This window comes from Thunnus albacares, chromosome 18 (genome assembly GCF_914725855.1).
Source record: "Thunnus albacares chromosome 18, fThuAlb1.1, whole genome shotgun sequence".
Lineage (NCBI taxonomy): Eukaryota > Metazoa > Chordata > Actinopteri > Scombriformes > Scombridae > Thunnus > Thunnus albacares.
The window spans coordinates 29,579,350-29,605,600 of NC_058123.1; the positions used below are offsets into that span (position 1 = coordinate 29,579,350).

Below are 26,251 nucleotides of genomic sequence, written 5' to 3' on the forward strand. Positions count from 1 at the left end.
TCCTACCTGTTTTTCATTCCAAAAGCCTCTTCAAACCTTTAACTCATTGTGTTTCACCTCCTCAAGGTTATTTCCTGGAATTCCAGGAGCCAGTCAACAACATCACCTACTTCCAGGGCGAGACAGCCACGCTGCACTGCAAAGTGATTGGAAACCCTCGACCAATCATCCGCTGGCTGAAGAACGATGCCCCTGTCGTCCAGGAGCAGGGACGTATAATGATCCGCAAAACAGAATCAGGATCTAAGCTCCGCATCCAGGACCTGGACACTACAGACACTGGCTATTATCAGTGTGTCGCCTCCAACTCGCTCAAGGTCATCTCTGCCACAGGCGTACTTTACGTTAAGCTAGGTAAGGGTCATATTTATATTTATGTAATGACTTAGTTACTTAGGGTCTAAACTAAGAGTTGAATGATAAGTGTGTCATTTAGAGACTTTACAAAATCAATGAATGAAACTCCTTTCATGATTGGCAGTTTTTTTCATCATCATCTGGTATGTACAGTCTTAATTAGATCAGTACCTTATGCAGAGAGCATTTTTATTTGACCAATGTCATCAATGATCCTTAAATGTTTCTTTGCACTGTAAAGAAGTAACACCTTAATATGAATAGTATGCTTGTTAACACTGTTTTAAATGTTTTATTTATGTATTTATTCTAAATTCACAGGACAGGTGCCCACGCATGGCCCAGATGAAGCGTAAGTGAACACCTTTACATTAACATTTTTAAGTGTCTGAAAATAAATTCTTACAGCAACAGAAAGAAAAGCCCTCTAAAGTAAGGATATTTTCATCACTGAAGGACTTTAATTAGTATACCAACAAGTTTTGAAATTAACATTTTTTAAGTATCAACCCTTCACATCCTATAAGCCTAGAGTCTGGCTGTAAAAAGTTTGTAATGTCAGTGATGGAGCACAGTGGTTATGGTCGGCTTGAAGGCAGTTTCAATGCCTTTCAATGTGATTGAATGTACATGACATTGAAAATCCTCCATAGAAACTGCTCAAACCACTACTGCTGTGTAAGCCACTTATCTGCTGTCCAACAGTATGTTTAATCGTATTTTCACCAAAATATGGCTGAACACAGTGTCCCATTAGAATCGAGGTGCAATAAAATTATCAAAAATTGTCAGTGCAACACAGAAACTGTGTATTCAGCCACATTTTGACAATAATATAAGTCTTCAGAACATACATACTGAAAAACAATATTACAATGAGTCATTACATGGACAGTTTTTTTCTGCTGTGAAAAACACATCATTGGAAAGCTTATAAAGACTGTTCAACCATGTTCACATGAATCAAAGTAACATAAAGATTAAGATATTTCATGCTGCAACCTTATATATGTCAGCTACATCAAACGTGCTTTTCAAATTATGCAAAAACAACCACTTAAGTTTTTATAGTCTAGCAAAGACAGTTATTAATATATGCCTGTGGCATTCTGAATCTATCTATATCTAGATAAAGTTTTACTGTAAACAATGAAGGAGAGGAGAGAAGATAGGAGTAAGCGTACACAGATATCTGCTCTGTTGTATACCCCTTGTGGAATACAATCAGCTACATACAATACAATTGATTTCTTCACTGTACGGCTTTGCATACAATTTAGCAACTGCTTCACTGTACAGGTTTATGGAGTTACTGCTTCCAATCTAGTACATGGACTGAGATCTGTTGTGGGTTTTACTCAACTAAGTTTTCCAAATAGCTCATTGAAGCTGCTTAATGCACTTTGATCATTGGACAGTTTGCTTATTTTTTTGACCTGTTGTTTGACCATATGCCATTTTTTTGTATTCTAATTTTGTAAAATGTCTGTGTATTATCTTAGCAATTATACTGCACACCAGCAATACATTTTCACCTATCAGAATGATGAGTTGGTTGTTGAATTATCTGTCAGTGCTTTTAATAATAATAATAATAGTTACAATAATAGTACATTTCATTTTCATTCATACTGAAACTCAAAGTGCTATAGTATTAATAACATAGAACACACAACATAAAGAAAACAAGAGTTAAGATGAAAAAGCCACCCTGAATGGAAAGGTTTTTAAGCCATTTTTAAAAGAGACTAGGGTCTGTGCTGCCCTCAGATGGTTAGGAAGGCTGTTTCACAAGCTTGGTGCAACAGAGCAGAAGGCTTGATTCCCCATGGTGCGGAGCTTGGTACTGAGGGCCTTGAGGAGCAAGTTGTTGGCAGATCTGAGGATGCGAGTGGAGGTTTGTGGTATGATCAGTTCCTGTAGGTAGGGCGTAGCATGTCAACCCTGAAGGAGACAGGGAGCCAGTGCAATGAAAACAGAATTGGTGTTATATGTTTGTGTTTTCGCACTCTCATCAGGATTCTAGTACTACTGTTCTGAATGTACTGGAGCTTCTGGATGCTCCTGCCAGTGATCCCTGTGAAGAGCGCATTACAGTAGTCCAGTCTTGAGGAGATAAAGGAATGGACAAGTTACTCTGCATCTGACAGGATTAGAGAGGGGTGCAGTTTAGAGATGCTTTTGAGATGGTAGAAAGAGGTTTTACACAGATGTTTTATATGGTCATCAAAAGTCAGTTGTGGGTCAAGCCTACCACCCAGATTAGTGACTGAGGAGGAAAGGAGATGTCCTGGCTGTCAAAGGTAAGATGAGGTATGGGGGATGACTCAATCTGATCTGATTGGTATCATCAACATAGCAATGGAAAGACATCCTGTGTCTGCTGATGACACATCCAAGGGGGAGTATGTAGGATGGGGAGAACCGATCCTTGCAGAACACCACAGGTGACAGGGAGTGATCTAGACCTGCATCCTTCCAGAAAAACATACTCTGTAGCTGCTGTACACCACTTCAGAGTCTGACAGTCCAATGGTGGTGTAGAGGCACTCTAAGAGGATAGTGTGATCCACAGTGTCATTTGCAGGGCTCAGGTCAAAGACAATCAGGAGAGAAGGGAACCCTGCATCAGCAGCCATCAGCAGGTCATTCACAACCCTGAGCAGAGCTGTTTCAGTGCTGTTTGCTGAATGAAAACCTGACTGAAATTTTTCAAATAGGTTGTTGTGTTGAAGGTGATCCTGAAGCTCAGAAACAACCACCTTCCCCAACATCTTGGACAGGAAAGGGAGGTTGTAGATAGGTCTGTAGCTGGCAAGAACTTCTGGGTCCAAGGTGGGCTTCTTTAGGAGGGTGTGGATGATTCCCTTGAGGGAAGATGGAACTGTACCAGTTTGAAGGAAGAGGTTGACAGTTTGGGTGATCAAAGGGCTTGGAATGGGGATTTATTATTTCAGCAGAGCTGTGGTAATGGGGTCCAGGGCACAAGTGCAGGGTTTCATCTTCCTGAGGATTTCCGTGATGTGGCTCTGCCTGATGCCTTTAAAATGGAGTAGAGACAGCAAGCTCCCAGACAGAGAGTCAATTACAGGAGGAGGGAGGGAGGAAGAGCTGGACATCAGAGAGTGGATGTTGTTGACCTTGGCTCCGAAAAAGTTAATGTGTAGCCTTTTGACAGTCTGTAAATTACATAAAATATGTTGTGTATGCAGCATCTTGCTAGATTAAGGTTTAATATTAGGTTTAGGTTTTAGAATCATATTAAGAAGGAAGTTTTTGTTTTAGAGCTCAGATAAGATTTAGAAATGACACCTCTCCCCCATTAGACTGGTTAAGCATTTGTAGTGGTGAGGATGGATTAGAAAGTTGGAGTTAAGAAAATGGCTGTAGTTTAAGAATATCCTCAGAAGTGTAGGAGTGCGAATGCATGTGTTTGTGGTGTTAGAAGTGTCTGCCCAAGGCAAAAATGGGCATGCAAAGACATGTCAGCTAACTCTCATACCTTCACTACTTTGACTGACTATTAGAAATGGTGAAGACCTTGCGTTATGCTGCGTTGACTGATGCAACCAACACATGAGGGTAGCGGGACATGCAGCTTTTCTTTTCTCTCTCGCTCTCTCTCTCTTGTGGGTTTGACTCACCAGCACGGGGCTCAGAATAGATTCCTCAACCAACAGTCAGACACTAGCCGGTGGTTAGGACAGGCCTGCTCTGAACTGGAAAGAATGCTGATTCATGTACTCAGTCAGAGCAACTGTTCCTGAATGCCTATCTCATCAGCCAACAATATGACTTCTCTAATGTCTTTTATCTCATGTTGAGGGAGGGGGTGGTATACTTATATACTATTTCCAGGTTTCCCAGTGTAGTGAATAAGTTGAGAAGTTGTGTCACATTAACTTCATGAGGCAGGGCTTCTTTGTCACAATAGCAGGTGAGGAGACAGGAAAAACTAGGTGAAGCTAATGAAGTGATTGCATGGCAAGAGGGAGTGGCAGGATCTGAAATGACAGGAGAGTTAGTAACATGGTATGAGAACAAAAACCAAATGAAAATAACTAAGAATTAGTGAGATTTCTGACGACAGCAGTCATATTCAGCAGTCATAGTTCTGATATATCACAGTAGCAGTATGAGGTAGGCAGAGAGCATCATATTAACATGATGTAACACTTTCATGCTGTGAGGAAAAGCTCCATTCTGTGTATCCTCTCCAAGTTACACAGGTGACCTATTCTGTCACAGTAGCAGTATGAGATACGTCTGCTGTGTCACAATAATAGTATGAGATATGTCTACTGCATCACACTAGTAATATAAGGTAATAAAAACAGTATGTATGAGGTAGATGTACTGTGTGACAACAAGAATGTGAGTAAGGCCTACTTTATCATGATGTCAACAGCACATATTTTGTCTCCCAAACACCCGATCACAACTATAGTTGTGTTATTTTGACTTAAAGGGACACTCCATCCAAACAATAAGTGAATAAATAAATAATTTCTCATGTGGTGAACATATTTAACATATTGCCACCTTCAGGCCAAAATGTTTCATAATCAAATAGACAGATGACCATGACAAAGCTGAGCACAATCTTGCTCCTTTGATTTTTAATGAGCAAAACCTTTCCTCTAGCGCCAAACTCACAACAAGTTGGTGTAGTCCAGCACTGTAGTATTACTAGTAGTGTAGTGAACACTTCAGCATCTGTAGAGTCAGTGAACAGTGCTTCTGCCGTTAGCATTATTTTGTTTCAAACGACAATTGAGGAGTTTGCTGCTATTTAAACCAATAAAATGATACGTTCACCCTCCTCCCCTCTGATAAAAAATTGTATAGTCCTTAAGCTTTGTACACAGTCTCTCAGTTTTGCCCTCTGTTCCACCTCATTCGCACTGCCCACACACAGACACACAACGAGCAGAACATGTCTAACATAATAGTGTCAAACCAACAAATATCACAGTCTCTTTGCTTAAGGCTGGGACACTTGCAGACCACAGCACTAGATAACAGATGGCTGCAGTTTCCAACTGTTTTGGTAATGTGGACAGACATAAACACAAATGATGTTTGTGCTGTAAAAACTTTCATTCCAAAATGAGATATTCAGCATCATTAAAAACTGGCATAGTGACTAATGTTTATGTTTAAAGTAAAAATTTGACATTTTGTGAAATACATTTATTGGCTTTCCTGTTGGGAGTTACATGAGAAGATTGATACCACTTTCATATCTGGATGGCAAATATGAATCTAGAATCTGGAATCTGTTAGCTTAGCTTAGCATAAAGACTGAAAACAGCTAGTCTAGCTTTGTGCAAAGGTACCCCCAGGGGACCAATAATTTCCCAAAATGTCAAACTATTCCTTTAAGTGAATGAATTCATGGGTTGTTATGCAGGATAGTAGATTAAGTTCAGGTACAGAATCCTAAAAGGTACATTTTGGAAAGCAACCCATATGGACACACAGTTTAAACATAATCTACAAACACACCAGCTTCGTGCACATGCAGAGAGAGAGAGGAGAAAGAGACCTGAGCAGGAGCAGCAGACTCCAGTCAGTGCTGTAGATGGGGCCCCTTTTCACAAACAAAGAGCTAATTCTGGTTTGGATCATAGGGGGTTCTTGCTTGAAAGAAGTGGCTATCACCCTCTGTTAAACATCCTTGTTATTTAGCAGCTATATTAATTCTTCACAGTCTGAAGAGACACTGAGTTGTGTGTATGTGGGTGTACACAACTGATTATGGGAGTGAAAAGGGAAAGATTTTAGGGGGTAGGTTTGTAGGCCTACATTAGTAAGACTAAGTGCTAATATAATACCCTTCCAATATTGTGATGTCACTGATTAACTACTTTTAATGCAAAAAGAAAAGTTTCTGTTAACATGATTACCATGACATTATTTTTTGTTTTTGGAAGGAGGATAGAATTTTCAGTTTCCAAAAAAACCAAAAACTGAACAGACATTATAATAATCATCGTCATAATAATAATAATATAAACGTGAGACTGAAGTACAGTTTTAATACAGTTGTTTGGGAAGGCTGTGTTTTTCCAGTTAAACCTACAATGTGGAACTTTTACACATAAATGAACGTTGGTTACATTCAAGCTCTTGCCAAAGAAGTTCACTCAATACTGATTAAACCTATCCCCGCTAGATAAATCTCTCTGTATTTCGCAGTATAACAGAGTTTTTAATCTGGTGTCAGGTTTGACATTCCCATGCTGGCCAGATGAATGCATGAATGCAGACTCCTGCCAGCCAAGCTGGCTAACTTCCGGCTAGTTCTCTGCTAACTTGAAAGGGGAAAAAATAATTTAAACGTGCAGCTCTTCTAGACTTTTCAAATGTTATCAGACCAAATGGATCAAATTCTGATAGTGAAACAAGTCATTTCGCAGGGGTTGTGTGACGCTCAAAACAATGTATCCACTGTTTTACAGCTACAACAGTAGCAACGGAGTAGGCTATGCCAGAGCCTATGACATAAGCACATGTCAACAATGTTTTTGTAATTACTCTCACTGCCAGAAGGGGGAGACAAAAGTCCCGCACTCCAGCTTTAAACTTCAGTGGAGCAGTGAAAAGGTCAACCAGCACTGAGGAGGACCACACTGCTGAGCACTCAGCACTGGTGGGCTGCCAAAGAAACTACACACTGAGGTCACTATGACATTATTAAACTCTAACTGTGACATCGAATTTCACCAGTTTCCCAAGCATGTCTTCACATAATGGTGATTTTCTCCAGAACTATAAGCCTTAGAGCTGAGATTATTTCATTGTTGAAATCAGAAGGACTTGGTTAACAGGGGGATGAATTTTGATGTATTTTGTATATGACATAAAATGACACTGCAAGAGGTGAAGAAAGTGCTGTGAACAAACAGAATTCATCAGAAAGGATTTAATATGGGCTATCAATGGAGATTTGGAACGTTATCCTTGCTCTATAATAGTCTCTTGCACAAAAACTATAAAACGTTTTGATTTTTGAGTATGTCAGAGAGAAGAATTACAACATCATTTGGTGTAAAAATTGTTTATTTAGCGCAAAAACTTAAAAATGTATCTTCGTTATAGCTGAAATTTTCTGTGCTTTCTACAGACTGACTCAGTCTTTGATCTCCCATTCTGACACCACCAGCTGCAAAGTTGCCAAAAGTCTGAGTCTGGGCTGAAAGATCATCACACTAAAACATATTTTGTTAAAAAAAATGTACAAGATATCAAAAAGCTGTTTCACACCATATATAGTTCTAAGTTTTGTATCTAACTTTTGGCAGAAGAATAGAAATAAGAGGAAGAAAAAAAGCAAAGAGCAATAAGTATGCAGGATTACGAGAGTTGTGCTTTGCACCTTCAGTGCCAGCACACCTAATAATGAGGGTCTGAAACCTACATTTAGGCCTCCTCCAAGATAGGGTCTAAACACTTGCTAATGCTGGACCCACCTGAGCTGATTTTGTTTGTGAGTGGTACAAATTCCCAAAGAATTTGCAATTAATCAAATTATCAAAACCAGTTAATACACTTTTGGACTCTGGGCCCCTAGTTTACAATCCAGCCTTTGGCTGTGCAGATATGTTGGTTGGGCCACACTTGCTATTTGTCCAAGTATTGGATTCATTAAAATTCCATTTCAAAACATCCCAAGTTTGTCAGTCAGTCAGATGGAAATGATATCAAACAATTTTGTTGGGTTTGGACTACAATGATTACACTGAAGTGACAGAGATCAGTAGAGCAGTAACACACTTCCACTTCATCTCCAGATTTGTTTGGACAAGAAAATAAGGGATCAAAGCCTGATACAACATGGGTACCTTTATTTATTAGTAAGTGGTGGTATGCAATAAGATGTAACAGTAAGCTGATGGGTCAAAATCAAAGGCACCAAGAGGCTTTCTCCTTAACAACTTCTGAATTTAAGCACTGCTGGTAAGAATAGAATTGTGGGGAAAACTAAGAGTTGTCAGTATTTCTTCTCATACTTAGTATTTCTTCCCATACTTAGCAGCTGAATGAAATTACCTGCGCCGTGCGAATGTGATTGTAGGTAATCAGAAGTAAAAAGCCTTCCAGTGTCCTGTGTTCACAGAACAGGACAGAGCAGCCAGTACATTATCCACCATTATCCACCATTCAACAGTTCTGAGTGAGTCTCTGATTTTAGTGAGCATGGAGGCCTTTACTCTCTGTATATCCCTTGTTTTGGGTTTAGCCTGTTTGTTTTGTGGATTAAGACTTAAGTCATGCTTAGGTGACTAAGCCCAGCACAAACAGAACATATGAATGACCTTATAAAAGAGCCAGGTTTGAAAACAAGTTAAGATTAGTATGTTTAATCAACATAATTTCCTGTACAGCGCCAACACAGAGCTGGCTGACTGACTATGACTGACCTGGCAGCTCAACTTGCTGGCATGCAGTCACAGTTTCTTGTTATTTTGTTATTACTAGTTGGCTTATTTGTTATTTCATCTATATCTATATATGTATATATATAGATATGTGATAAGGTGTGTGTATATATATATATATATATATATATATACACACACACACATACTCACACACACACACACGCGTATATATATATGTATATATATATATATATAAAAATTCCCTCTCTCACCCCCCTCCCATGGGAGGTGGTGGTGTGTCTTCCTCATGCTCGGGTCCTCTACCAGAGGCCTGGGAGTTTGAGGGTTCTTAGCTGTTCCTAGGACTGCGCTCTTCTGGACAGAGACCTCAGATGTTGTACCTGGAATCTGCTGGAGCCACTCTCCCAGTTTGTGGGTCACAGCTCCCAGTGCTCCAATTACCACTGGCACCACTGTTGCCTTTACTCCCCACATCTTTTCTAGCTCCTCTTTCAGCCCTTGGTATTTTTCAAGCTTCTCGCGTTCCTTCTACCTGATGTTGGTTGTTTCGTCCTGGACAGTGGCTATGATGCTCACCAGTCCTCAGCCTCCCTCATTCCACTTAGTGTACAGTCTCAGGGTGCTGGACTTGGGATGAAATCCTCCATGCATTGTGAGGAGCCTCCTTGTCTCGATATCAGTGGCCTCTACCTCCTCCTTTGGCCAGCTTATTATACCAGTGGGGTATCTGATGACTGGCAGGGCGTACGTGTTGATGGCTATCTTGTTCTTCCCATTCTGCCATAAATTCTACTTTTACGCAGCTTATACATTTTCAGTTTTTGTTGACATTGTCAGAAAGGTAATATTCCACTTTAAGTTTACTATTGAGGTTGTAGTGGGTGGAGCATTATATAAAATGTTCCTAATAAGGTGGAAACCACTTATAGTGATCACTTCCGTCCAGGCCAAGTTGACCACTATAAGCGGATGATTATTATAACTGATTTTTTTTTTCTTTTTCTTAATGTCTAATTGACATTTGTATATGTATTACATGAATATAAAGTGATGAAACGGGCAGCTTTGCTATTTACTGCATTTTATTGACTGTTTCAAAATACAGAACAGCTGTTTAAATGCTTGTTTCGCTGCTGCATCTCATCGGCTCCACAGGCCACCTTAAAATTATTTTCTGTCTTTCGATAATTTTGGTTGTTTTCTCATTTCAGTAACTAGATTTAACAGTTGACTAACTGTTTTAGGCCGGTGGTGACCCTGTATTCTGACATGCTGTCTTACTTTTCAGTAGACATGTCTAATGACAGTGACCATACAATGCAGGGTTTTTGTACTGGGACACTAGAGGGTCTCATGATGGGCCAGCTCTGCAAGGAGTGCTACAGGAAGTCATTTTCTACTAGCTGCAATCAGACTTTACAATTCATCCACTGTGTATCTGAGCAGGGCCAACATTGATTCATTTGTAGACTAACTGTTGGGGTCTACTTTGGACTATTGGTGGATTGTAATCCACAGATCCTGAGCAGGCAAACACTAATAAACTTTGTCTACTGGCAAGCACCATATTCAGGTTGGGAATATAGTGCCTGTATTCCTCTTATGTGTCTTACATTCCACACCTTTTCACATTTTGTAGAAACCTTATATTTTGCTGCCCAACAGTCCTAAAGGTCTAAGTATACATCAAAGGAAGTGCTTGTTGGATGGTGCAACAAGGTATGAAACCCTCTTACCAACGCTGGAATCAGAAGGGGCTGTGTCATCCCTTATGCCAAAATCAGACCGACATCCTCTTGTACACTTGACTGGCAAGATGTTCTGCTCTGTGTGGAAGGGTCCTCACCACTGTTCCTTGATGTAAGTGGTGGTTTGTTAGTGAACTAGTAAGTGGACATTGAGTTAAATTTTGTCAAACTAGTGTTTGTAAGGTCAAGATCAAAAAGAAAGTTATCCACAGCTTCTACATTCATTTAACATCTGCAGTAACAGTCCCTTAATAAGCTTCCAGCAGTGAATGCAAAGCTCTACAGTAACAGTACATGGCCTGTCTCTCTTCATAGCGGGATTAACAGAAGTCAGTTTGGTAATGACTTTTCCATCTTGTACATGATGTACACAGTCAACAAGTTAACTAACAGCTTGACATTGTGTATGTGTGTGTGTGTGTGTGTGTGTGTGCCTGTGTGTGTGTGTGTATGTTTAAAGGAGGAATAGATAAGTTGCAGACCTGGATGTTTTAAACAATGGATAATGAATCCAAATATGGTGGAAGCTGCTCACCCAGCACGTACCTTCCTCCAATGGGTGTCCAGAGTACATGAGCATTAGTGTCTACATATTAGAGCTGTCTGTTCAAATTGGGAGACTTAAAAGAGTCAGTTTTGAATTTGTGATACTCTGAAAATGTACTTCTTACTTTTATGGTAGTTATGAGTATTTGTAATACTTGTGACCAGTACTAAGTACTGACCACTGGATACAAATATGAGTAGTTATTCTCTGTAGATTTCATTTTGTATCCTTTCATCATTTTATTTTTTGTAGACTTTGCAGTGTATGTTCATTTTACTTACACTATATTTCCCATGTAGTATGATCAATGATAGTGGGTTTTTGTTGCTGATATTTGCAAGTTTATACATTCAGTGGATAAGGATCCATTAAATGTGGTTATCAAACAATTGAGACCAAGATATATACTGAGTGGGACATTTTAGATTTCCAGATAAACTTTTTTTAAGTGATGATATAATTATTTTGATTGAAATTTAATTTGAGCATAATCCCCTTGAGATGCACCATCTCATTTTCAAAGGGATCCTCTAACACAAAAAACATGATATTCTATTCAAATTATGTCAGGGATTGCACTAATAGATACCGGTGATGATAATGATAATGATCATTACGTGAAACATATATGAAAATTAGATGCATATAGTGATACCATATGGTTGTGAAACATTCTCCCAATTGGCAGTCAACTGTTCTCCTTTGCTCCTTTGCATCTTGGATTTGACTGTTGCCATCGTGGAGCCAGAAATGACCATATTTGGATGAGAGGGTGGAGCTGACCCTAGTGCTAGCTGCTAACTTGGTTTGCACAGTGCATTTACAGTCTATGGTTAACTGTGGTAATGCTAGTGCTAATGCAAATTTTTGCTAGTAAAAAACAGGCCTAAAACCATTAAAATAAAATGAACTTACCAGAAAAAGTGAACATCCGACTCCTTAGAGTCACACTGACAAGATCAGTCAGGATCTAATGTTAATTAATGTTCTGTGTTCTGTTTGGAGCAAAGCAGCCATCCTCTTTATAAATACTAAACTAGCTCAAACTGTAATTATCAACTTTACAGGACAGAGGAAACTGTTCAACAATGTTTAGCTTCTGAAATATTTTTTTAGACAGACAAGTGAAAAGCAAGTTATTTTCTGGTTTTGGTTTAATTTCTATTCAAGTTGTCAATTTGATGAGGAAAACAGGTTAGGTTATTTTACCAGGCTATAGTGTGTTCCATGAGTGTATAATGGATGTAATGTAATGTTAAAAACTTCAGTTAGTTTATATCATTCTCAAATGAAAAAATGTCTTGTGATGAAATTTCCATGTCTGACTTCCAGATATTTCTATGATATTTATACTTACTCTTGGCCTCTGTGGAGGATGTAAAGCTGATTAATGGCATATTATTTGTCTTAAATAAGGATAACAAAAATAAAATAATGACTAACTATCCATTCGAATATATTGACTCTACATGAGAAAAGCAGAGGTGTGTTGCATTGCTAACTACCAGTTGCTAACATATTGAATGCATTTGCTAACCTAGCTAAAGCATAGACTGTATGAGATTTAAAAAAATGATTTGGCTTTGATAGTTATGTTCTAATTTCAATAATAATGAAAATTATGTTACTTTTATTTGTAGAAATATGGTGTTTTAAGATGTGTGACTTTTTAAATATGACTACCTGGTTAGTTGTTGTATTTACCTTATTTAAATAGGTCTTCAGTCGTAGTACAACCACTGGGAAAGCAGTGATGTTGCCTTACCTAGCTGTCAACCAATTATATTTAGGGATACAATGGTGACTGGGTCCACCCACCATACTGCCAAAAAGAAAAAATCAAAAAATCAAAGCACGCAAGCGAGCAGGTGAAAGTTTTGCAAGCAGGAGAGCAATGATAGTAGTTGTGAGCTCAGGGATAACATGTCATGCACTCCTTCAGCTTCTGTGTGCGCTCAAAGCATGGTTTTCTCCTTGCAGGCTACAATATTGCTCGCACAAGCAGACATTCTGCAAGCGAGTCCTGTGAAAGCACTCATAAAAACATTATGCATGGCTGTTTGAGTTGCTCCTCCACATTATACTGCAGATTTTGGCAGTATAATGCCGTCATAGGTGCTGCCTCTGATTCCTCACCTGTTCAGTCTTAATCTTAACCCAGCACAGAGCTTAATATAACAATGATATTTTGCTTTCATATATTCTAGTATTGCTGACCTAACTCTTTATATACTGTGGTCTAGTTCAACTACATTTGTGTACATTTGTGTATGTCTATGTCTGTGTGTGTGTGTGTGTGTGTGTGTGTGTGTGTGTGTGTGTGCGCGCACGCGCACGCAGGCGTGTGTGTATGGAACTTTGGATGAGAACTTCCTATTTTGTAATGTTATTTGTGTTAATTTTTTAAAAAAAACTTGTGAGTGCTCTCTGGTAGGCCAAGGCTGGATTATCAACAGAGGAAAAGTGGGCCAGCAATATCCATAACCTCATCTTCACTGTGTGCTGAAAAGTTGCACATAATGTTATTAATTGCACATTCTCATAGGAATTTGCAACATTAAATTACAATATCATCACGTGGGTTCTTCATTATTGGCTAACCCTGTGGTCCTGTGTCAAAATGTAGTTTCAAGACTTTATTTCTTTCCAGTTTTCACTATCCTCACATAGTGCTTATTCTTAAATAGTTTTGTTTATTAAATCACCACAAACTAATCACATACAGAACTCCTAGGTCTTAGATCTGGTTGGTTTCCAGGTCTCTGGGCAAATAATGAAGCTGCCATGTGCAGTTTGCTGTGTGCATTGAGCTTAATGGGAACCTTGAGATGACAGGATACATCTACACTGCACAGTCGGCAGAAGGTGTGGGGGGGGCCAGTAGGGGCCCAGCAGCAAATGCTTGTGACTTGGCTCTCTAACAGGTTAATTTATCCATGTGGTTGACAAAATGTAATGTAATAGCGACACTGATTCTACTTTACTTACTTGTAACCTTTGTACTGCAATTTCTTGTTACTTATTAGCTGTCCTACTGTATACGCCTCTGCAGATATATCTTTGGTAAGTCATAATCAGCTGATCATATTTTGGCCCAGTCAATGTATCAGTCGGGCTGTAGTTAGCTATAGCAGGGTCAATATATCAGTTGGGCTGTAGTTAGCTGTAGTAGATATAACTGGCTGCTGTAACACTGCATTTACCTGCTGGGATCAATAAAGTGTTTTCAGTTTTCTTTTTTTCTTTCTTTCTCTCTTTCATTTCTGATTGGCCTACTTCCTTTCAAATCATTTGCACCTAAAGCATAGTTTGTTTTTATTTTTTAGGTCACGTGATAAAGGTTTTTGCCAGCCATACAGAGGCATCGCCTGCGCTCGCTTCATCGGAAACCAGAGCATCTATGTTGAATCTCTGCAGATGCAGGGTGAGAGTGAAAACCGCATCACAGGTAAGAGAATCAACTGCCTTTCTAAGTTGACTTATTGCATCAGATTTGTGAGATTACTGTACATAAACAAACTGTTTAAGAACGTGTCTCTGTTTCCTCCATCTAAGCTGCCTTCACAATGATTGGAACCTCCACCCACCTGTCGGATCAGTGCTCCAGGTTTGCCATCCCATCCTTCTGCTACTTCGTCTTCCCTCTGTGTGATGAGAGCTCCCGGGGTCCTCGGCGGCGTCAGCTATGCCGAGATGAGTGTGAGGCCCTGGAGAACGACCTGTGCCATACTGAGTACACCATTGCCCGATCCAATCCCATGATCCTCATGCAACTGGAGCTTCCTAGCTGCCACCTGCTGCCGCGGTCAGGCACGCCTGATGCTGCTTCCTGTATGAGGATAGGAGTGCCACCAGAGAAACTGGGTCCATGTAAGTGGATACTGTAGCATGCATATACACACACACAAATATGTCACTCATTGAACTGGCTGAAAAATAGACAAACTCTGAAGATGCAATCATTTTGGAAACCTACAAAATGTGGGCCATCTCTGTATAGGGTATAGAAGCAGCCACACTAAGTCACAATCTGTTTTACAGATTCCCCCTCAGACCACAGCTGCTACAATGGAAGTGGGGCTGACTACAGAGGCACAGTCAGCATCACTAAATCTGGTCACCACTGCCAGCCATGGAGTGCTCAGTACCCTCATAGTCACCACGTGTCCCAGGAGTACCCCGAGCTCTGGGGGAGCCACAACTTCTGTCGGAACCCAGGAGGCCAGATGCAGGCACCCTGGTGCTTCACCCTGGACCCTCAGGTCAGGGTTGACCTGTGTGACATCCAGCCCTGCAGTAAGTAACATGCTGCAATAAGATGTGCTGTCAACATCCACTTTAACTGTAACTGTCACAATCAACAGGCTTAGAATCGATAAGGTTTTTGAAAAGGCTGTCCTGTAATTGTTTTTCAGATCAAGATAAAGAATGTTTTGATAAAGGACAGTTTCATAGGGAAACATAGTGTGGAACAAAGATAGAAACAGAAAGGAAAAAGAGTATTTTTAGAGTATCTCCATAGGTATACATCTTTGATCCAGAAGACATCACTGATTCTTCATTTAAGACTAAGCGGTCATTTTAACTAGCTTTATTACTGCCAATTTGTGGTAAGACTAACATAAAAAAAGAGGACGTAATAGACTTTTATACCATAATGTAAACAGCAGGTGCATATGCCAGTAAGAATCTGTATGTGCTAGTAGGAAGAGGTATCTGCCAGTAGAATATGAGTGAAATGTTGTTTGTAAGTGATATGCTCTTAGAACATTATCGACTGGTATATGCTACAGTGAACCAAGTGGCATATCTTCAGCCACTTTTTGATTTTGGCACTTGCATTTCTATGCTGAAAAATATATGACCCATCAATAGTACTTTGATCTTGAAGTTAACGTTTTAATCCATTTTCCATATGGCTAGAATTTCTTTTCTTTTCTTGAATATAGGCATACATCAAGGGATTCCTAACTATAAGGTTGCAAAAGCCAGGATTCATTCTGTGTAAATACAGAATTCTGTGTACCTCAGTGTCAGAGTCATTCTGACACTTTCACACATGCAGTCTTTGTCATTTTGTCATTGATATTAATGATAGTAACAGTACCATGCAAGCACCATACTGGCATGTTGCATGAACAAAAGTATCACATTACTGCTGTGGGTGCACACATGCCTTAGAACACTGTGATGTATGGTGATCTTTTGTCAACACTGTTTGGACCAGCTGAGTATAGTGTTACTGTTTAGTGTAGTGAATGTGACATTGCATTAAAAATAGCTTTTTTGAACAACAGATGCAGCTGCCTGTAATGGAGCATTTAAGGCAATTTATTCAATCATTGTCTCTAAATGAATGTGTGAAAGAGACTTTAGACATAATCTTTTGTCCTGATTAGACCACCAAGATTCTTTCAGACTGGAAGGGAGCTGAAATAGGAGACTGTGGGCTGCTGTTTATTTGGTCTGTAGTGCAGGACAGCACTTCTAAACTTTCAGCACATCCTTTGTGACATCTGCTTCAAGGCACAGGATGTCATCCAAAATCTATAAACACTGCTGTACATATTTAGCCCATTTCTCCAGATGTTCATTTGTCCTGGAGGTTGATGATATGCTGTAGAAGGTACTGTCAGGCTCTGCAGTCTTCACATGTCCCTGTTTTTGATGGCAGAATACCATTCTTTTTTTAAGATGGACCACAGGGCCCAGTCAAACTGTAGAGAGTTAACACCAGCTGCTGCTAAAAAATGTTCAGGGACATTTTGAAGGACAACAGAAACTGCCCACAATGTTGTCTTTTCCCCTTTGCCTGGCACACAAACTGACCTTTCTCTCTAAAGAGGGTGCTGATATCTCTCAAGGCCCTCCTTTGCTCTGTCAAATTACTTAGATCCACTGGCTGGCAGCAGGTGGCTATGGATTAATTAGTCACACAGATGGTCCACTTAACATAAACAGAGTGGTTTTACTTTTACAAACTGAGAGTTTAAGGTCCATCTGAAGAAAACACAGTGCTCGAATAGGGCCGATCCATAATGGTACGGAGTATAAGTGTACCATAACTAATTACTCATTACCACCACTTTCTAAATAATTAGTTATTATAACTAGGATATAACTAGGGTTCAGGAACAAGACCATGCCTCTCTCCCCAATTCAATCACCTGTATCTACCTACATAGATGTGCCTAACCTCTTTCTTTCCCATTTGTCTCAGTTCTCATATTTGTTTCATTCATTCTCAGACATATTACTATCAAGTTGCTAACATTTTTCGATTACCTTAACCATCGACAACGAAATGGTCCTCAACCGTTCAGACAGTGACCTGTTTGACAATCGATCCGTTGTTGCCTCCCGATCCCTACAGCCAGCTACTCAGCCATCCTGCCTGTGCTTCCCAATCCCCGTTCCTCAGCAAAGTACCACTATGAAGTACCATTCATAACCTTCAATCCAGCAGTACCAACAAGATCTGTCCTTCACCACCACCACCATCATTTCACCACATGCATCCACACAATAGCCAACTTACAGGTGCCAGACACAGCTCTTCCTCACACGAATAACATCTCCAACTGGATGGTCACTCACCTTCAGCGTGGGGGGACACCCTGTTCCTCTGAAATGATAATAAAGCCAAACTTTTCCAACTCTATGAGACTACTTCACTCCTCTGGCCAGCCGCTCAAATCCTCCCGCTCCTCCAGGTTTGCCGCCTAGCACCACCCCATTACCACACGCCAATGAGGTCATCACACCACCCACTACAACAGAGCCTCAGACTTCCTCAGCCCTCGCTGGGAGCAAGGTTGTATTTCCCCACATGCCCGCTCCCTCGTTTGTCTCGCACATTTCCGTGATTTGTCTCGCACATTTTCTTAATTTCTTTCATCCCTGTGTCCACAGGCTGCACTTCCACACACACATCCCTCCATCCCACCATCCCTTACTCTTCGCTTCCTCCAGCCACAGCTAATATAGCTCCTTCGACTCCATCTCCTTATCCAGCCCTTACTTTCGCAGTAAACACTAGCAATACTGGCATTCATACCATCAGCAAGCCTCCTTCCTCTTCCCTCCTCCTCCTTCCTTCCTCCTTCTAGCCCAATCCATTTCCTATTGACCTGTCTCTGTTCTCATCCCCCACCTAACATCCCACTGCACCTTCCTTCCATACAGCACCTCCTGCTACCTGTACTCTGGCTCTCCCAGCCCTTAACCCTACCGGTGGCATTTCTCCTGCTCGTGCCTTTTCAGCTAGGTCCCAGAGAGCTCTCAACGCCCTACAGTGCAGCCCAGCTCAGGCACCCTTCACCTTCATGTTCCAAAGAACTCATGCCACTTGAGTTTGCTCACTCCTTTTCTCTGTACCATGACGCCATATGCTCAGTCTTAAACTGACTGCAGGGCAGAGCTTGACAACTATTTGTCCATCATCTTGGATTTAGCTTTGTGGTTCAGTGGCACTGGTTGTTACACCTATCATGTTCTCTTTGCTTCCCAGGCCAATGGCTGTCTGTTCAATAAGGGAACCTATCAGAGTGCACTCGATTTAGAGCTCTACTGCTGCGTGTTCACAGCTCCTCTTCTCTGGCTTGCAACCTATGCGGAGTGCCTTCCCACCCAGCCACCGCATGTGTTATTGCTGCTCCACCACCCCATTCTTCCACTCCAGCCATACTCACCTCATCCATTTTTTTCACGTTTTCCCCCATCGTGCCCCAGCCTCCCATCACTCCCAAACCATCCACCACTCCACCAGCCAACATTCTGCCATCTGCTTACAGCCCAGTTCCCCAGGGTGTAGACAGAAGGGGCAGACCTGTCTTCTACCAGGCTGGCAGAATGGTTTACCGGTTTATGACAACGCCATATCCCAAAGTACTAATTACAAGAGGCAACCTCAACTTATGTCCAAAGAACCATCCAGACCGCCAGTTCATCCATTTTCCTGTATGTGGTTGTCCCACGGTTTCCTCCCAGGCCTTGGTTCATTCCCTCACACTCGACCCCTTCCCCTTTTTTCCTCCCCTCTAACCTCCATCTTTCATCCCACCCCTCAACCCTCCTTCATCCCTCTTTACCCGACATCCAGCCCTTCCTAAATCTACCAGCTTTCAACCTATGTCCTTGCCCTTGGATGCTCCCAAGTGTCAGCTTCTCACCCTCTCACATCCGAATTACAATGTTGGTATCATCCTGCAAGATCGTTCTTTCCTTTCACTGCACACAAGCCTCTCCGATATTTTCATCCACTCCCCATACACCCTCATATTTAATCTCACATGAAGACTGACCAGGTCATTCTCTCTCACCCCATAGTTCTCTTCCACCAAAATTCATATCTGAATCCTTTCAAACCCATCCAAAGCATCCAGAAAAGCAATCTCAGACCTAACCATCAAAATTCTCAGCTAACAGTCAACTCAAGCTTACCACAGCTACATCCACAGCCACCTCAAAAGCCCGCTCTCACCTCTTCATTTGAAGCTAACCTTGGAGGATGATGAACCCTAAACTCATCAAGACGTGTTCTCACCCTGAGTCTCACTCTTTGGGTTCCTCGACATTCCAGACGCATCACAACACCCATTCATCCACTCAACCACCTTCATTTCTCCCTTCGATCCTCAATCCAACCGTCAAATCAAATGAACTATTTTGTTTATACCGTACAAATGGCATGGTCTTGTTAGTGAATGACATTATGCAAAAAATAGGCATGTCTTCTGTTCAAACAAACATGTACATGAATCACTATCAGTATTTTGTATTACAAATTATGAATCTGTACTTTCAAATCAATATTTGTGCACTGTGGTTGCCATAGAATTTCTTCTCATCTTAAAAGTGCAACATGCATCTGTGAATTATTTCAGTTTTGGTACTCAAACTCTATTTCTCTACTACCTAGTTGTGAACCCCAGATTCACGTTTCTAGGCCAGTGCAGTAATCTGGGGACAAAAAAAGAGCACAACATAGAAGCAGTGGCTTGGATAACCTGGGATCCATCACATTTTACAGCTTGTACTCACATACCTGCCTCTGTCAACAAGCAGATTAGATGTTGGCATATCTAAACCTGAATATCTCTAACTGATCTGTTTGTACATCACTGGAACTTTCTGCTGGTAGCAGCGCTCACAGCCATGATGAACAGGGCCTCTGTTGCTATTACCTTCCTTCCTAACACTACTCACTTCAGGGCCATTACATCAGTATTATTATTATTAATCTGCAATTCTGGTATATAGGATCACCAAATAACAAATGTATAACAACTGATAAAGTCTTCTGGGGGAGTGTAGAAATGCATTACTACTGTTCCAGCTCCTTGTTGCATGTTTGTCCTTTCTTGTCTGCCTTCTGCTTTGAGCTCATTGTCAGTTATAGTTTATGTTGATTATTGACATGTAACTTTTCCTTCAGTTTTCTAAATGTGGAAATACAGTATGTCTCTTTGTTTTAAGATCTTGAAGTCTCAATTGGCCCTCAGTGGGCCCTTTTTTTGGGGGAGCAGAATATATTTTTTCCACTAAGACCACATCACATGCAACAGACCAGAATTCTATTCATCCTCTAGAAGAGTGGATGTGGTTTTTAGAGTGGATTATTCATGGTAAAGCTATTATTATTGACTGATCAGATTGATCTCCCACTAGCACATCAAGTGAAGACACATCAAGCATCTCTCAGATAATCGATAGACACTTGACCATCATTATAGTCGATGGTTAAATCAGTGTGAGTGTTGTATGTTTTTGATACAACAGCTGTTTTTAAGACAGTTCACAGCACTGAACACTGTTGTAATGAACACATTACAAATCAGAGAATTTAACCTGCTTCTATCCTCCTTTCTATCCTTCTATCCCCAGAGCCTCCAGAGAACCCCAGGAAGGAGATTCTGTTCATTCTAATCCCTGCCATTGCCATCCCATTGGTCATCGCTTGCCTCTTCTTTCTGGTTTGCATGTGCCGCAATAAGCAAAGGGAATCTACTGACACACCACCTCGCTGCCAGCTCAACTGCTCACCCAGCCAGGATGTGGAGCTGTCTCACCTCAATCAGCAAAAACACCAGGTAGGATACACACACAGTAAAGACACACTGATATGAGGGTACATTCTCTCTAATATAAGGCCCTATTCAGACCAACATTAATGCAGAATTAAAAATCACAGCCCCCTCATTAATTTTGATATAGAGATTTAAAAAAAAAAAAAACAGAGTTGTTCATACTTACTGCATTAGCATGTTAGAGCCCTGTGGGAAATTTATTTATCATCTATTGACCTCCCCTGTTTCTCCTACTCTCTAATTAGTAATTAGTGATTAGTTTGTGGTTATTTGATTAAGTACAAATTAATTCTTCTTCATTCAAGATAAATTGAAATAATGAAGGCTTTTAAGCTAGTTTTAGACTCAGGGCCTCTCTGCAAGATGGGGTTTGAAGCTTATGTAATAATGCAGGTGTCACCTTAAGGTCCCAGTAGTTTTGGTTTACATCGTGTTTTTAGTGTTGCATGCAGTATTACCAAATAAATTGGTGCATTACCACAAATCACACAGTAACCTGTAGCCTTCTGGCCCTCTGAGGGCTTTGCCCTGTTGGTAATCCACCCAGTAGTGATTCTACCATTTACCTGGTGATTATGGAGATGGAGTAAAAACTTATTGTTGCTGATGTCCCAGATTTATATGAACCACTGTGCAGTGTTTTTTGTGTTTGATAAATCTAAGAACTCATGGACACAGACACTTGTGTTTTCTTAATGCAGTGCTAGTTTTGGACTGAACACCCAGTAATAGAAAAAAAGGGGCCGCTGAACACCTGAATTAAGAACATTTGCATTCCTGGGCTAAAGTACTACATTAGGTTTTATTGTTGGCTGTACACTTTGATGACATGTATTTGTATTTATTGCTCTGTGGCTGCAGGCCAAGCTGCGGGAGATCAACATGTCAGCAGTACGATTTATGGAGGAGCTTGGTGAGGATCGGTTTGGCAAGGTTTACAAAGGCCACCTGTATGGCACAGCACCTGGTGAGCAGACCCAGGTTGTGGCCATCAAGACATTAAAGGACAAGGTTGATCCCACACTCAGTGATGAATTTCGCCATGAAGCAATGCTCCGCTTTCACCTTCAACACCAAAATATTGTTTGTCTGCTGGGTGTGGTCACCAAGGAGCAGCCGATGAGCATGATATTCACCTACTCCAGCCTTGGTGACTTGCATGAGTATCTGGTGATGCGTTCCCCCAACTCAGATGTTGGCAGCTCAGATGATGACAAGACAGTCAAATCCACACTGGAGCAGGCTGATTTCCTTCATGTCATCACCCAGATTGCTGCTGGAATGGAGTACCTTTCCAGTCAGCAAGTAGTCCATAAAGATCTTGCTGCCCGAAACATTCTTGTCTTTGACAAACTCAACATCAAGATCCTGGATCTGGGCCTGTTCAGAGATGTCTACTCGGCTGATTACTACAATCTCATGGGCACAAGTCCTTTCCCCATTCGTTGGATGTCCCCAGAAGCTATTATGTATGGCAAGTTCTCCACTGACTCAGACATCTGGTCTTATGGTGTGTTGCTGTGGGAGACCTTCAGTTATGGTCTGCAGCCGTATTGTGGCTACTCCAACCAGGATGTGATCGAGATGGTGCGCAGCCACCAGCTACTGCCTTGTCCAGATGACTGCCCAGCCTGGATTTACACCCTTATGCTGGAGTGTTGGAGTGAATTCCAAGCAAGAAGGCCTCGCTTCAAGGACATCCACACACGTCTGCGCTCCTGGGAGAGCCTGTCCAACTACAACAGCTCTGCTCAGACTTCAGGCACCAGCAACACAACCCAGACCAGCTCTCTCAGCACCAGCCCTGTTAGCAACATCAGCATGAGCACAGCAAATGCATCACGCTACACCAGCCCTAAAAAGAGCTCACCTTTCCATCAGCCCCAGTTCATGCCCATGAAGGGTCAGATGCATCGACCAATGGTGCCCCCACAGCTCTATATCCCTGTCAATGGATATCACCCCATGCCAGCTTACCCATACCTGCAGAACTTTTACCCAATGCAAATATCCATGCCTATGCCCCACCAGCAGATTCACCACCCACCACAGATGGTCACCAAAGCTGGTTCTCACCATAGTGGCAGTGGTTCCACATCTACAGGCTATGTCACCACTGCCCCTTCCAACACTTCTGTGACAGAACGAGCAGCTTTGCTAAATGAGGACTCCAAGGCCAATGATGAGGACTTGGCTGACGGGGAATCCCAAGAAGAGCTAGAGCATAATGAGCACTTGTCAGTGCCTGAAACAGAATTGCTAGGTGACAATGACCATCCACAGACTGACGAATTGGCGATCCACTCGTCAGACACATAAGTGTGATTCTGTTTGAAGGACAGTAGAGTTGAAATATTCTGTGAGCTGTGCTTGCTTGCCATAAATTTGATGAGCAGCATGAAGTGAAGGGAGCAATTTTGCAGAACAGTGACTGAATTTTTTTTACTAGTTTCTTAGATAGTACTGACACATATGAATGTCTAGTGTGTCTCACGTTTGTACCTCTTAAACTCCTGTCAAAGATAAAGCAAAATTAATCATGCAGTCCTCTATAGACCTTGTTTTTAAAATGTTGCCATTCATAAGAATTTATTTTCTTAAAGTTGCTGAGCAACACATAACATTTTTACATTTTTACTTTAGAGGTTGCCTTGTCTTGATAGACGTTTTGCCCTCTTGGATGCACATGGTGTACCAGACGCTTCTTTTCACTTGCCAGCAAGAACTTTTACTGGGAGGGCGTAAAGGTGGGGTTCACACCCCCGCTAAACCGCCGTCTCACTCTGGATGACACACCCCTCCATACAGTCACCCTGACCTACCAGTGGGAATAGCTAGTTCACACCCTCTTCCCACCCAATGCCAGTTGTGTTTATTGGAATGCACAACCAAGTCAGAGGTATTACTACCATAACCCAGAACTGAACCCAAGTTTCTGTAGTGGTGGACAAGTGTTTTGCTGGTGTGCAACTTGTGCAACACTTGATGACAGTTTAATGTTGTTTTTGAGGTTATTATTCTGTTGTTTGTGAAAGATAGCCACAATCATAGAGCAATAGAATGTATGATGAATAGACATATTTTAAGAGCTTCCAAAGAAACAGTCTATGGGTTACTTTGTTAATAATTATACTCATGGAGATATATTTTGGAACTTACCTCCATCAAACAAAACTAAGAATAATATGACAATGATGTCTTGTTTTTGTTTTGTTTTGTTTTTCAAGCCAGTGACAAAATTGTATTTTATGTGACTTATTTCCCACTAGGTTGATACCTTTAGCATCAACTTTGATAACCAAGTTGTACAGATTTGTAATTTATGTACTTCGGTTTGAACATTGTATTTGTTTATATTTTTTCTTTATTGGTGAACATTGCTAAGCCTGGTGTTTATATGGTTTTTTAATACAATGTCCTTGCCACCAGATATTTGCTATTTTAAGCAGTTGTAATATGCTTACCATATATTGTGTACATCCATCTATGGTGTATCCAAGAAAGTCAAATGAATAAAACAATGTATTCCCCCTTAGTAAAATAGGGAAACCATGTACTATCACTTTTTTATTATATTTTGTCATCATCCTTAAATGTTCAGGGAGTTAAATACATGGTTCACTGCACAGTCAAGTTACATTAGGCCAAAAAGTATACTTTGTAGTGAAGAAAATCATTAATTGCTGATACTAATAAAATAATTTAATTGAACACATACTCCAACTTTCAATTAGGGTTTATTTACAAATACTTTGGTGGGATTATATTTCCCTGTAAACATCAAAACAACATGTGAGCATATGATAGATGTTGGTCCCTATGAAAAACATTAAAATGTGATGCATGATCCTGCTGAAATTATCCTTTTATAATTCAATTCAATTTCAAGGCCACTGGGTTTAACAAAATAAACTTATGGCCCACTTATGCAGACCTTTCAACCAGTATAGTCGTCATCAGGGAATGGGATTGTTGGCTGAGTTGTCATGAAGTTGGTTAAGTTGTTCCATACAGTTGCATTCCATACCAAGAATTTCAGTCACATCATGCACAGATTGTAACCCATATCTCTGTTCAAAAATAGACTTTGGTGTTGTGTAGTGGAAACTGTTGTCTATATAGGCTATTGGTACCACATGTCAGGTGGGGTAGAAACTCCCGGCAATCTGGAAAAAAATCTCTAAAATCATGTATCTATAGCTCCATACTAAGTACAACTCAAATTTGGTGATTGAAAGATCTGGAAGAAGCTAATAATTGGGCCTTGAGTTAAGACCATTTTGTCAAACAGCTATTCACAATGTCAAGATGGAACTTTCACGTTTCAGAATACAGGGGCTGTGAAGCTACATATGCACCTGGTCAACAACAATGCTGAGGTACATGCTCAGTTGATATTAAGATAGGACTAATTTAGGGTTTCATAATGTTTATTTAAAATTCTCACCAGACTACTTGTCATATATATGACTATAAAATTGCAGGTTATAATGATGGACATCATTTGCATTTGGAGTTCTACACATCAATCTAAAAATCACAGCAAGTCCATGGCCAAAAGAAAAAAAGCTAAAGAATGCAGGAATTCACCAACAAGTAAAAAACAATCCATTAAATCTGGAAAACCTGCCTCCAACCAAGCCAGTCTATTCAAACATTTGCAAGTGTGTAAAAACACACACCAGGGCCCAACATATGAAGGAGTTAGTCATCTCCTTTAAACGCTCCTGACCTATTTAGCCCTGCATGCTCCCTCACAATCAAAGACTTTGAGATAACCGACTGGATACCTCACTGAACTGATGGAATGTTGTTTCTCAAAGCATCAACATATTCATTTAAGTGAGAATACTGGTTTTATCTCCTGATGTGACAGGCCATATTTTATTTAAACCACAAATCGATCATTTTTTAATAATTTTTAAGAGAGTGAACATGCAGAATCAACAAGAGTTGGATGGTGAATGCACACTAAAGACAGGGCGCTGGTCATGGCAATGACATACTGTATATTCAAGAGAAGATGACTGCACACCAAGCACCAATTATCTTATCGCATAACCTATGTTTTGACCACACTTGGTTTTTCTCAAGGCAACACAC

At 40.7% G+C, this 26,251-nt stretch overlaps 1 protein-coding gene across 2 annotated transcripts in view; it reads left to right on the forward strand.

The window, feature by feature from the left end:
- Positions 1-24,859, forward strand: part of ror2 (receptor tyrosine kinase-like orphan receptor 2) — a 65,702-nt gene extending 40,843 nt beyond the window's left edge. For both annotated transcript variants that reach the window (XM_044334549.1, XM_044334550.1), the window contains 7 exons: positions 67-354; positions 679-709; positions 14,387-14,508; positions 14,616-14,930; positions 15,102-15,356; positions 20,946-21,151; positions 22,010-24,859. In XM_044334549.1, coding sequence (XP_044190484.1) covers positions 67-354; positions 679-709; positions 14,387-14,508; positions 14,616-14,930; positions 15,102-15,356; positions 20,946-21,151; positions 22,010-23,467 — 2,675 coding nt within the window. In that variant the 3' untranslated portion in view covers positions 23,468-24,859. The remainder of the gene's footprint in view (positions 1-66; positions 355-678; positions 710-14,386; positions 14,509-14,615; positions 14,931-15,101; positions 15,357-20,945; positions 21,152-22,009) is intronic.
- Positions 24,860-26,251: the final 1,392 nt, after the last annotated feature.